This window comes from Lynx rufus, unplaced genomic scaffold (genome assembly GCF_022079265.1).
Source record: "Lynx rufus isolate CCGP_SWC_20201006 ecotype Redwood Valley unplaced genomic scaffold, mLynRuf1.p SCAF_10, whole genome shotgun sequence".
NCBI lineage: Eukaryota > Metazoa > Chordata > Mammalia > Carnivora > Felidae > Lynx > Lynx rufus.
In genome coordinates this window covers 87,631,364-87,644,751 of record NW_025814824.1, presented here as the reverse complement: position 1 = coordinate 87,644,751, position 13,388 = coordinate 87,631,364, and the positions used below count along the sequence as shown (strand labels likewise).

Here is a 13,388-nt window from a genome sequence, read left to right as displayed (position 1 = left end):
CTCCTACCTCGTAGGGACAGAAGTCCGGAGCTCTGTTCTAACACCCGAATCCTGCACTGGTTGGCATTGGACTTGGGTTATGTCCCACTGCTGCCCGGTGGGGGGATGGGGCTGCCGGTCCTGAAGCTGGGACCGGGGCCCACGCCACCCAAACCACAGGGCTGTTCCTTGAGGGAGCAGAGCTGGAACCTGTATAGAGGAGTTCACCACAAAGCCCCCTACCAGTGCCCCACGTGTTCTTGTCAACAAATCTGACGGCACTAGTGTTCCCAGCTGCCTTTTCGACTTCAATGGTATCTGAGTCCCTCTGGCCTGATGCTCGGGTGGTGGGCGTCCTCGTCCAGAGCCCTGGAGAGACGGAGAGTCTCCTACAGAGACTTCTACAGAGTCTCTTCACCGTTTGGTCTCAGGACAAGCCCCCAGGCAGTCCAGCCTCATCTTCAACATCACGGGGCAGCCAAAGGCAGGAGAGTCGAGTCGTGAAAATATTTGGATTCCGGGGAAGAAAAAAACGCGGGCGCAAACCCTGCTCTGCCGTTTTCTGACTAAATTTAAGCAAAGCAGGTAAGCTCTTTGCACCTCAGCTCCCTCATCTGGAAAGCCAGGCTGATGACTATATCCTGTGGGCGTCTGCACAGAATGGCAGAAAGATGATTCAGAATACGGGTTCTGGAAGGGGGCGGCATGGGGCTGGAACCGCGGTTCTTCTGATGAGGGGTTCTAGAAAAGGCTTGGTCTTTCCATCTGTAAAATGGGGCTGCCTGATGGGGTGCGCAAAGCCCCACGATGTCAACCACCAAGGGCGGTGCCTACACACACTCAGTTCTCAACAAAGAACGGTCCCCCTCCCCTCTCCACGGTCCCCACAAGATCACATTGTCTGCCTTCATCAACATGGGGACAGAACCAGTCACCAAATGTGGAATGATGGAATATATTGTACGAGGTGCTTTGTAAATGGTAACGGGTCCAAGGAGTAAAATACCCAGATTTTGTCAAGTCTAACATACGTGCAGATTTCAGAGATATAAGATACGGGGTGGGGAATGGAATAGATTCATTCGGCGTCTGGTATTACAGGTGAGAAGTCAGCTTGTGGTTTCACGGCAGTAAATGTTGTCTGATGTCGTTACCTTGGGGTAGCCTCGTCTTCGGAGAATACGCATACCGTTGGAGAACACGCTGTCCCTTCTCCTTCTCTCATGTCCTGTAAAGGGTTTAGCACATAGCAGATACTCAACCCGTATCTGTTGAAAGAGTGAATCAATCTATCCCTCCGTTCATCAAAGAACCAATGAATGAATCAACAGTGCTGCTTATTGGGGTGCCTGGGTGGCTCAGTCAGTTAAGCCCCTAACTCTTGATTTCAGCTCAGCTCATGAACTCTCGGTTGGTGAGATCGAGCCCCACGTCAGACTGTGCGCTGTTAGCACGAAACCTGCTTGGGATTCTCTCCCCCGCCTCTGCCCTTCCCCCACTTGTTCTCTCTCTCTCTCTCTCTCTCTCTCTCTCTCTCTCTCTCTCTCAAAATAAATAAATACAAGCATTAGAAAGCCCACACTGGGGGCGTTTGGGTGGCTCAGGCGCTTGAGCATCCAACTCCAGCTCACATCATGATCTCACGGTTCATGAGTTCGAGCCCCGCATCAGGCTCATGGCTGTCAGCACAGAGCCCGCTTCGGATCCTCTGTCCCCCACTCTCTCTCTGCCCGTCCCCTGCTTGTGCTGTCTCTCTCAAAAATAAATAAAACATTAAAAAAAAAAAAAAGTCCGTGCTGCCTGTTGTTTCCTTCTCAAGGGGGACTTCCCTGCTAGACTAATATTCACATCTTCACATCTGAGACATGCGACGCTAACACACTTGTTCACAAGGATCCTTCCACACAGGCAATGGCCGTTCAGGGAACAAACACTAATTGGACATCTATTACTTTTGGACACTAAGCTGCCAAGCACAGAAACCTACGTCCCTGCCCTCCGCTTACAGTCCAGAGCGGGAGACAGACACGCATGTTAAGGAAATAAATAAACATTTTCTTGGTAGCTGCGGGATGCGTGATCCACGAACTGGTCAAAGCTCCCCTTTAGCTTTCGGTCAAGGAAGTGACAGAGCTGTTCCTTCCCTGAACCTCTCTACCCGCCTGCCGAGCGCATGGGAGGACCACATTTCCCAGCCTCCCTTGCAGCTAGGTGGTGTCACGTGACGCCATCTTGGCCAATGGGAGGGAGGAACGGCAATTCAGCCTTTGCTCTAAAACATCCTGCGGCGCCCTGCGCATACTAGCTCCTACCACCTACCTCAGTCTGGGAACGCTGATGGCCAAAAAATAAAAATTAGGGGAAAGAACCTAAACAGAACCCTTGGATGGTGGGAACCACACAACGGGAGGAGGCTGGAGCCGGAGGAAAGCCGTATGACCCACCCCGGGCCGCAACAGGAGAAAGAAACTCGTATTGGGCCAAGCCTCTTGAGATTTCGGGGATGAGTTCTTCCTGCAGTGGAGCATAGCCCGACCCCGAGCACTGAAAACCAGTGAAATCAAGCTGAAAACATGAACCGAAACAGCATGCAAGGTTCACGCGTCCACACGGACGATCACGAGCCTCAGCTCTCAAAGTCCTGGCGGCCACCCTCTTCCTCCTGCCAGGTGCTTCCACGGGTGTTGGGTCCTGAGGCCAGAAGTGTGACTCTGGGTGGCTCGTTTAGCCCGTGTGTGTGTGTGTGTGTGTGTGTGTGTGTGTGTGTGCGCGCGCGCGCGCGCGCCCAAGGTGGAGGGGACAGGCAGGTGAAGGAAAGGAAAAGAGTGGGCTTTACAGGACCAGTGTGTATCCTGCCCCCTACTCCTCCACTCATTGGTGAGAGCACCCTGCTCAGAAGCTTCTGGTCTCTGTGCCTCTGTTTCCCCAACTGTATGACAAAGGTGATGCTGGCACCTGGGTCCCCAAGTGGCTAGGTGAATTCACCGACGACATGGCTGCTGAGGGTCCTGCCGGACGCCTTCTCACCAGCACAAGGTCCAAAACTGAAATCCTATTTAGCCCCGTGTTTTAAAGACTTAAAAAATAAAAAGGGGCTCGGGAGATGAATTGAGGACAGATGATCGGTACTCACTGGGTGTCTCTCCCTCCCACACTCTCTTCACACTCACACACTCACACACACACACATGCTTGAGAAATGATTTTTTTTTTTGAGAAATGCTCTCAAAACAAAAACAAAAACTCTGCTTTGTTCCGCGTAAGCAGCATTAAAAATTCACCAGTTGTGGGAAGCAGGAGGGGCCCGAGTGCGGCCTGAGCTCGGCACAGATTGCCGGAGAGTTTGAACCAGTGATGCAACCCGCGGGGAGGCCACCCGACAGAGGGCTGGGGTCTTGGGGACCCTCTGCCCAGGGAGCCTGTGAGGCTGCTCACGCTTCCCTCCCTCCAGTCCCCGCCACAAAGCCTCGGTTACTTCCTTTATCACCCTCATTGCAACCTTGTTTATTTATCTGCTGGTTTATTTCGTGTTGGCTTCCCATCTGGCCTGGAATGTAAGTAAGGTCCATGAGCGTGGGGACTGCCGTGGTTCTAGGAGCTGAGGCAGAGCCTGGCACACAGTAGGCGCTTAATATTTGTGAAAGAACAAAAAGGCAAGTCAATAAATGAGCAAACGGATGAATGCAGAAGAGAGCAAGGGCGAGGCGCAGCCGGTGAATGATGAGTGGATGAATGGATGAGTACAGCCTTTCCCCAGCTCGGGCCGAGGCCGGAACCCATGCAGGGACCAGGGAATGGGTGGCGCCAGAATGTCATTTCTCTGGGTCTCAGTTGCCTCAACTGTACAATGGGGATTATAGGAATACCCACCTCATTAGCTTGTTCAGAGGCTTAATGAAAAAACATCCGTGTTAAACATAGTTCGGTGTTTGGCACAACCAGCCACAGTTTTATTCGCCCAGTGGGGACGTGGAGGAGGAGGCAGGCACTACATACCCTAGCTCCCACCACTCAGATGCAAATAATAATAATAATAATAATAATAATAATAATAATAATATTGGAAGATTCAGTTCCTAAGATCCAAGGAGTTTCTCAGTCCTTAGAAACTCCCAGCTGAGCCCGGTGAGGGGACAAAGGTCTGTACTAAGTGAGTTATAAAAACAACTCCCGGCCAGGAACCACTGAGCCGCCCCCCACCCACCCACCCACACGCACACACCCGCCCAGGGCTGGCCCAGGATTAACTCTGGCCTGCCCAGCTTGCTTAGTTTCTGGCAGGATTTTGAGAAAAGAGGAAAGGGGGAAGGGGGACGTCTCCCATTCCATTTCAATACGAATCCCCTCCAGTCTTCAAAGCACGCTGGCGTCACTTGCTGCTCACAGTACCTCCCGGAGGAAGGTGACAAGGGAGGAAACAGAGCCCCAAGAGAGGTGACGCACGTTACCTAGGGATAAGAGGCCGGTCTGGCGCCAGCACCCGTGTCTCCTGACCCCTCAAGCCCCGCTCTGGCAGCTAGACCACCCCAGATGTCCAAAGCCGAACACACACTCCATGCACATCCCAGCAGGTTTGCCATAAAGGCTCCCAGCTGAGCCCTTGGCAGACATCACTAATCAATTGGGGCGCATGCCAAATCCCTTCCAACCCAGAGCTCCAGGCAGACACTACCAATCAATTGGAATTGGCCTGGGAGATTAAGAGCATCCTCAGCTCTGCTCCAGGCTGTACGTGAGGTGCCCGGTGTTCTCCCCAGGGCTTAGCACAGCGCCTGCACGCTGGCCAGCATTTAGTCCGTGCTTACTGAGCGAATGAATGAATGAACGAACGAACGAACGGACATCCAGCCAGTGCCAGGTGCTTGGGCGGAGACCCTAGGTGAAGAGATCACATCTACCCTCTCTGCACCTTCCATCGGTGAGTACAGAATTTGTTCCAAAGGCCAATAAATCCCAAAGTGGTAGCAGGGGTCGCCATTCCTCTCCTGCCGTTCCACTCGTGGTGCTCCCCACTTCCCCAGAGCCCTGGGATTAGAGTCACTTCTTCTTTCTGGTGTGTGACCCCGGGGAAGTCACCCAAGCTCTCCGTGCCTCAGTTGCTCCCTCCATAAAAGGGGGTTATAACCAAGCCCGCCTCAAAGGCTGTGGGGACTCAAGGATATCACCACGGAAAGCTCCAGGCCCAGCGTCTGACACAAAGCAAGAGCTCTGAAGAGCCAAGCTTCCATCAGTCTCCCTCATCACACTTAAGGACCCTGAAGCCAGGGCCACGATGTCTTTCTAGGCACCGAGCCTGATGCTCAGGACCGTGCTGGGCAAACGCTGACGTTGGCGGGCCACTAACATCCACTGGGGACGATGGCAGGGTGCAGATTCTGTGGGGCAGGAGTTGGGGGGCTGTCTGGGTTCCGGGACCCCAGCCGAGCTCCCCAGTACCCACCAACCACAGAACGGCCCTCTCGGGATGCAGCACGGAGCTCCCACGTCCAAGCGTCACTAGCTCCTTGGCCTCCAAGAGGACTCGCCAGTGACCCCTTCGGTCAGCAGCATCTGGCCACCTTCTCTGCCACTTCCTGCAGTCCCCAGTCTCAGTCCCCACGGGGCAATACACACTCCAAGTCTCGGAGACAGTGAGCTGGGGCAGGAGGTGGGGCATCTGGGTTCGCCCCCCCCCCCAGGCTGACACCCTCAGCACATCCCTCCTCCTCTCTGGACCTCAGTTTACCCACGTGGAAATCAGAAGTGAGGGCAGCCTGGTCTCTAGGGCCCTTCCAACCGTAATGGTGCCTTCTGTATACTAACATTCATTGATCGACTTAGTCCACAAGCATTTATTGAGTGCCTACTGTGTGCCACATCCTGTGCTAGGATCTGAGCTGTTCTCTGCTGGAAGGCCCCTCCCCATCCTTGGCCTCCAAGGCCCTGTCCCTCTTCCTATCACAGACTTATCACACTGTTTATCGTGTTCGCTTCCCTCTGAGTCGTGGCCTCCTGAAGACAGGATCACATCTTGTCCCCTTGCCCACTTGCTGGGATTCCAGAGAACGGTTGTGGAAGTAACTCTTGGGGAAATGAACAAATTAATGAATACATGAATTCTAAATCTCCACCCCACCCAACACACCACCTTCAGTTAAGCTTTTTGCCTTTTCATTCCTTTTCCCTAAGTCAAATCCCTAGGAACCCACCAGACAAATCCCACTGCTGACCGGGAACCTTCCTAGCCACGTCTCCCTCCTGCGATCTGGGTGACCAGAAGGTGCCCACAAGCCACATGTGGTACTCTCAAGATGTTAACTGCTCCTGGTGGGGGGGGGGGGAGCTGACACCGCTGGCGGGGGAGGGGCGGCTGATGGGAGCTCAGGTCCCGATGGGTTCTGTGCCCTGCCCCTCACTGTCCCAACAGACACTCAGTAAATATTTAGGCATTAATTAACTTCCTCCAGGGAGCGGTGACTCAGTGCCAGATGCAACCTCTAGGGGGAAAGGTGAGCGCCCCAACCCTTCTCAGGGGCCCAGACAAGTAAGGCCAGCTCTCCATCCTAAGAAGGCTTGTCTCAATCCAATCTGCCCTCCTGCATGGGATGCAGGTCTGAGGGCCCCTCCTCCCCACACGGGGGCACGCGCATGCTCATACACACAGGTGCACACTCACTGCCCTAAACGGTCGGTCTATGGTACTCTGCTCAGAACCATCGTACATCCGAACAGAAGCCTTGCGTGCGAGCCATCCATTCTACAAACATTTGTGAATCCCTACTGTGTGCCCCCCAAGCTTCACTGCTCCCAGGGGCGTCAAATAACTCAGCTGTTCCGTTGCCTCCTTCAGCAACGCTTTCCTTACAACAGCTGTGGCAACCCCCCACCCCGCTTCCCAGGCCACCCCCCGAAAAGACCAAGGGTTTTCATTAATAAGCTTAGACAACTGCTTTGCTCTCCCCACAAGCCCATCTCGATTCTTGAGGAGGAGAGGAAACCAAATGAGTGTGGGCCCCAGACAAGAGGGCCCAAAGAATGGGGTCACACCGATGGGTTGACCACCTTGTAGCTGACCCCCCAGGAGGGCAAGAGCCTTAGCAGAGCTCAAACTCACTTTGGGGCAGGGGCAAGTGGGGGACTGGGAAGTGAGGAGGGGAACCGGCCAAGGTGAGGGGCCTAGCCCCTGCCCCCAGCCTGCGGCTAGAGAACCCACCTCCCAGAAGCATGTTGTGGGCCACCAGCCCCGAGACTGGCTGTGACTGATGAGCTGAAGCTGGAACAGATATTTGCTTCTTTGTGACTCCTGCAGGCACTGGTCTCAGAGCAGTTGGCAGGAAAGTGGTGGGTGTCCATCACATCAAGGTCATGTTCACTGTGTATCGAGCCTCAGGACTGGACTCAGAACCACCCAGGGCAGAAGCCAGCAGCTGATTTCGAAGCACCTGGAGTTAAGTTCCAGTCCTACAAACAGACCTGGGTTCAAATCCTGCCTCTACCCTGTCTTGGCCGTGCGATGTGACCTTGAGCAAGTCACCTAAACTCTCTTAGTTTCCTCCAATAAATTCCGGGCAAGGACAGAAGGCAGGCCTGAAATTCGCATTAAAAATCCATTCTTAGACTCTTGCAACAGGCCAGACGCCGTGGATTCCAGACCTGACTGTTGCACATCGAGGCCTCACAGCCATAAATTCAGGTAGGACCTCCTGCCTCCCTCCACATGCTCGTGATGTCGCAAAGGCGAACTCGAAAAGTAAATAAATGAAGCTTCTGTGTGTCTTTAAAACGGGCCCTAGGGAAATGAGAGGCAATGGATTTTTATTCCTACAGGTACTTCTCATGGACAAGTTCCACTCCTGCGTGACCCTGTCGCCAAACCATCTATCTCTTCCATAGAATGCAAGTAAGATGCCGCTTCTCTGCGGTCACCCTAAAATGTCGCCGTGGCTTCTCTGGGTGGGGGTGGGGAGAGCTGCTACTGGGTGAAGGGCTTGGACCAGACTGAGCACAGAAAGGACAAGAGTGCTGGATCTGTTGAGACCTCGGGCAAGTCCCGCCCACTGTCACTGCCAAGTTCCTTCCCCTGAAAAATGGAGTAAGTGCTCCTTAACTCCGTTTTCACCCTTGATGCTTGGCACTGGGTAGATGCTGAAAAGTGTTTGTGGAAACAAATCTGGAGGATGCTTAAGGCTGACAGGAGGCCCAGAAACTCGAGAATGGACTGGCTGAGTCTCTTCACTCCCACCAAGGGGCAAAATGGGTGCTGAGGACAACGGGCCCAAGGAAAGAGGGCACTCAGAAGAAATCCCGAGGAAGGAGGCCAACTCAAGGGCCTTCTCCTCAAGCAAACCTCCTGGACCCGCGCCCCCCACCCCCACCAACTGGAGTAGCAGCCACCGCCCCCTTCACACCTACCAGTCCAGATGCAGGGCCCCCAGAGATGGCGATCCTGTCCCTCTGTTCTGTTTGTCTCCATCCCCAGCTGGGAGGGGGTGGCCCATGGATGGTTCAGGGCAAAAGGGGAAAGGACATCAATGAAAAGTTAGGTTGGCAAGTTCCAGGGCCCTTGGTACCCGCCTTCCGTCTGGAGCTCACAGACCTGGCATAAATCCTAGCTTTGCACACTGGGGGGCTGTGGGACTACACTCAGGTCCCTCCTCTGCTGGCAGTCACAGTGAGGGATTCTGGGTGTTTCTGGCAAGGGGCTGCCCCACACTAGGCACATAATAATGGTCCTCATTGTCATTATTATTATTTAGGAAGGAAAGGAAAGGTTACAGAACCCGCGATAAGGACACTCCGGTGATAAGGAGTGGCTCAGAAGGCCCGTGAACCTCAGCTGGTTCCGAGGCCATGGGCTCTCTGGGACCAAGATTCACCATGTCTTGGGTTTTCCCACCAGACAAATGGGGAAGACAGCGTTTCCCCGAGTGTCTCCTGAGACCCCTGGGCCAAAAAGTCAGGGAGTCGGGCCCAATGTTTTCTGCGGTTGAGGCACCTCCAAACCTCTCTCCCGTGAGGGTCCCCAAGGTCAGGCCGGCGGCCCCACTGGTCTCCTGCGAAGGCCTGGATCCCGCGGGTCACCCGGGGTCGGCAGGTGAGAAAGGAGGTGCCGCGTGGCCGGGAGTGGGGACTTGCGCGCACCTGCCGCAGGTGAGGCCCAGCCATGCGGAAGGGGGAGGAGCCGTCGTCGCAGCACTCAGGTGAGCCGACCCCCGGCTCCCAGGAGCTAGGCCGAGGGCGGCCGCGGGCTCCAGCGTGGCGGCTACGAGGCGACCCATAGTGTACACAGCGGCCCCAGCGGCTCCGAGTCCCACGCGGCTCGGCAGCCCCGGGAGAACATTCGAGGCAGCGGCGGCGTTGGAGGCCCGGGGTCCGTTCGGTATTTGAATAGCACAAAGGAACCGCCTTGGTCTGATTGGCCAGCCGAGTGGCCCCGGGGCGGGCAGCGCCTGTCACTCGGGAGGCTCTGGCTGCTCCTATTGGCTCGTCAGGTGTGGGGCGGGGCCCTAACGCCCGGCTAAATAGCTGGGGCCGGGGCCGGCCGAGGCTCATTGCTTTGGCGCCGAGCGGGGAGCACGAGCCTGCGGGTGGCGCGCGGCGCATGGTGGCGGCTCCTCTCGGAGCGCAGCCGACCCGCTGACCCGGGCTCCGTTTCCCCTACCCGGCGCGCCCCGGCGGCCGGCTGGAGGCCGAGACAGCAGCAGCCTTAACAGCAGCAGCGGCCGCGGCTGCTCCGCCGCCACCGTCTCCGCGGGAGCATGGAGTGCGCCCTGGACGCCCAGAGCCTGATCAGCATCTCCCTGCGCAAGATCCACAGCTCCCGGACCCAGCGCGGCGGCATCAAGCTGCACAAGAACCTCCTGGTGTCCTACGTGCTCCGCAACGCGCGCCAGCTCTACCTGAGCGAGCGCTACGCCGAGCTCTACCGGCGCCAGCAGCAGCAACAGCAGCAGCAACAGCAGCAGCCGCCCCACCACCAGCACCAGCACCTCGCGTACGCGGCGCCCGGCATGCCGGCCAGCGCGGCCGACTTCGGCCCGCTCCAACTTGGCGGCGGCGGGGACGCGGAGGCGCGCGAGCCGGCCGCCCGGCACCAGCTGCACCAGCTCCACCAGCTCCACCAGCTGCACCTCCAGCAGCAGCTGCACCAGCACCAGCACCCGGCGCCCAGGGGCTGCGCGGCGGCGGCGGCCGGGGCGCCCGCGGGCGGCGCGGGGGCGCTCTCGGAGCTGCCCGGGTGCGCCGCGCTCCAGCCGCCGCACGGCGCGCCCCACCGCGGGCAGCCCTTGGAGCCGCTGCAGCCGGGTCCTGCGCCGCTGCCGCCGCCCGCGCCCGCCGCGCTCTGCCCGCGGGACCCTCGCGCCTCGGCCGCCTGCTCCGCGCCCTCCGCGCCCCCAGCGGCCGCCCCTCAGGCCGCTGCTGGCGCCTCCCCGCCCGCCTCCCCGGCCCCCGCCTCCTCCCCCGGCTTCTACCGGGGCGCGTACCCGGCCCCCTCGGACTTCGGCGTGCACTGCAGCAGCCAGACCACCGTGCTGGACCTGGACACTCACGTGGTGACCACGGTGGAGAACGGCTACTTGCACCAGGACTGCTGCGCCTCCGCCCACTGCCCCTGCTGTGGCCAGGGCGCCCCAGGACCCGGCCTGGCGTCCGCCGCCGGCTGCAAGCGCAAGTATTACCCTGGCCAGGAGGAGGACGAAGACGACGAGGAGGACGCTGGCGACCTGGGAGCCGAGCCCCCCGGGGGCGCCCCGTTCGCCCCCTGCAAGCGCGCCCGCTTCGAGGACTTCTGCCCGGACTCGTCCCCGGACGCGTCCAACATCTCAAACTTGATCTCCATCTTTGGCTCGGGCTTCTCGGGGCTGGTGAGCCGACAGCCGGACTCCTCGGAGCAGCCGCCGCCGCTCAACGGGCAGCTGTGCGCCAAGCAGGCGCTCGCCAGCCTCGGCGCCTGGACTCGAGCCATTGTCGCCTTCTAGGGACCCCCGAGGGCACGGGGACCCGGGGCCCCGCGGGGCTGGGGCCAGACAAAGACTCGGCCAAGGGGCGAGAGGAGGGAACGAACGGGGCGCCTGGCCACCCGGGGCTGAGCTGAGGGCGAGCAGGGGGAGGCGGCTGATGTTTTATAAATTGTAAAATAAAAAAAAAAAAAAAAGAAAGAAAAGAAATCTATGATCTTGGACTTTATTTTTGCAGAGAGAAAAAGCGCCTATTTAAGTATGCTTTGTGTTTCTCCTACTCTTTTTTTTCTTTTTATTGTAGTGATTGCAGTGGTGTTTAGCGAGGAGCCAGCCACGTGAGGGAGGGCTGCTGCCCGGAGGAGGTGCCGGGCAGCCGGGGGCGAGGCAGGGCGCCCGGGCCGCCAGGGCGCGCCGGGGGCGCAGCGCAGGAGGGCGCGGGGCCCGGGACGCCGATTCCAATCAGTTGTCAGACCCGGGAAGCCCGGCGCTCGGTTCTCCCGAGTCCCTCCATGGGGTGAGGAATGGGTCTTGTGAAATCCTGAGCAAAAACAAAGGCAAACTCTCTATCTCCGAAAGGGACGTTTGGGTCACATTTCCTCTCCGGGGGCGGCCTCCAAAGTTCTCAAAATGAGAAGGCAGAAATGAAAACACTTCAACTTTTTTTTTTTTTCTTTCCCGGGGCGGGTGTCTTGAACCCCTCCTCTCCCCGCCCCTCTGGCTCCGCTCTCTTCCCCTCCTCCACCCGTCTCCCGGACTCGGGGGGTGGCGCCCGGCACCCCGACACTCCCGGACACCGTTTGGGGAAGGGGTGGGGGGCGGGCACGGCGGACTACATTTCCCATCATGCCCAGCACTGCGGTCCTCACTAAACAAAAAAGGAAGTCGATTCCTTCACCTGGATCCCCGGCGGCCCCGAGGGAGGGAGGGGCCGGGACCGCCGACTGCGTTGGAGACTTTTCACTAAGTTCCCGGTCAGATGTGGTGTTTGTGTGTGTGCTTCTAAGTTGCACTGTCCTAGTTCAGGCTTCGGTTGCATTTCATGAAACCAGCATTGTTCGAGGCTGTGAGAACCCTGTCCTGTGTCTTCAGCTCGATAGATTTTGTTTAATTTAAAGCCTTTTGTTGTAAAAAGGTGGGGTTCATCTGCAGCCCCTCTGGTTCTCTGCCATCAGCTCCATGTGGACCCCAAAACAAGTTGCCAACCCTTCCTTTCTTGGCCCTTCTCCCTCATTCTTCTGTATTTTTGTGCATACTGAATTGTATATCACCGGGTAAAACTGTTCAGATGATTTGTTTAAATTTATAATCTTAATAAAAAGCCGATTATAGAGGATGGTGGTGTCTTGTTTTCAGATCGGCCCGGAGGTGGAGGGGAGGACAGAGGGAGGTAGGGAGAGACCCCTACCCCCATGCAAATCCCAGCTCTCCGGGGCCTGGGCGGGCGGGATCTGCCCACATCCGCAGGGCCGGGGGTGGGAGAGGGATTGGAAGTGCGGGATGTTGGTTGCTGGGGATGTTAGGGCTGCGCGCCTCCCCGGCCGCCTTCCCCAAAGGGCCCTGCCCCCCCCCCCCCACGGGAACGGCCGCCCCCCGGGGTCTCCCGCAGGAAGCGGAGCCTGCCTTCAACACATTTCCTGCCCGGCCTGGAGCGCGGGGCCTGGTCGGCCTCAAGTCTAAGCCCTCTGCGGCCGGGGAAAGCAGCCTAGGGACCCTGGGGGGGGGCTTTCTGGGCCACCCACACTCCCCGCCCCGCGCCTCCGCCCGCTCGTCCGCACGTCTCGGGCTGCAACTTGGGGAAGTTTTTTCCTTTTCCCTTTTTTTTTTTTTTTTTTTTTTAAGTTGAGTTTGTTATCACTGCTCGGTGCCACTTGGTGGTGTGCTGGCGGCGTCTCCCTCCCTCCTCGCGCCCCTCCCCTCTCCCTCCCGCCTCCCTCCCCCCCGCCTCTCTTCCCTCCCCAGTGGATGGAGGCAGGAAGGCTCCAGGCGCGCTCTCCCCTCTGACCACCTACGGAATGACCTCAGAGTGGGAGAATGTGCCAAGGCCCCGAGGAAGCTCGCGTTCTCCCCACTGGAACCAAATTCACATCTGGAGCCGCGGCTCCGGCCCGGGGGCGCGCGGGGGTGGTTCCAGCTTTACAAATAGGGGATAGGAAAGAAAGACTGAGAAAAAGAAAAAAAAAAGCCAAGTGGCAGCTTGCTGTTTGTTTGACAGTGTCTCTCGGTGTCCCTCGGGCTGCTCTCCCCAGTGCTCTCGCGCTCGCTCTCTCACCCCTGCGCTCCCCTTTCCTGCGCAAGCCACCCCTCCGGACGACTGGCGCCCCCACCCCCCCCCCCCCCGCCCCCTGCTTCACGCCTCCAGCAGCGACTGGAGGGGCTGCGGCCAAGAGGCCCCACCCCAGCCTCTGAGAGGAGGACGCACGGCAGTCCCAGGGGCCCTCTCGGCTTCGGGTCCCCGTGTCGCGCGAGGCG

At 58.1% G+C, this 13,388-nt stretch overlaps 1 protein-coding gene across 1 annotated transcript; it reads left to right on the top strand.

The window, feature by feature from the left end:
• Positions 1-9,522: 9,522 nt before the first annotated feature.
• Positions 9,523-12,250, top strand: IER5L (immediate early response 5 like). Its single transcript, XM_047070740.1, has one exon. It carries the CDS (start codon positions 9,717-9,719, stop codon positions 10,935-10,937), a length of 1,221 nt encoding a protein of 406 aa, XP_046926696.1. The 5' UTR covers positions 9,523-9,716; the 3' UTR covers positions 10,938-12,250.
• The last annotated feature ends 1,138 nt before the right edge of the window (positions 12,251-13,388 follow it).

Bases quoted from the DNA above. Each gene is read 5' to 3' on its own strand.
- IER5L (XM_047070740.1), top strand. From the start codon at position 9,717: ATGGAGTGCGCCCTGGACGCCCAGAGCCTGATCAGCATCTCCCTGCGC.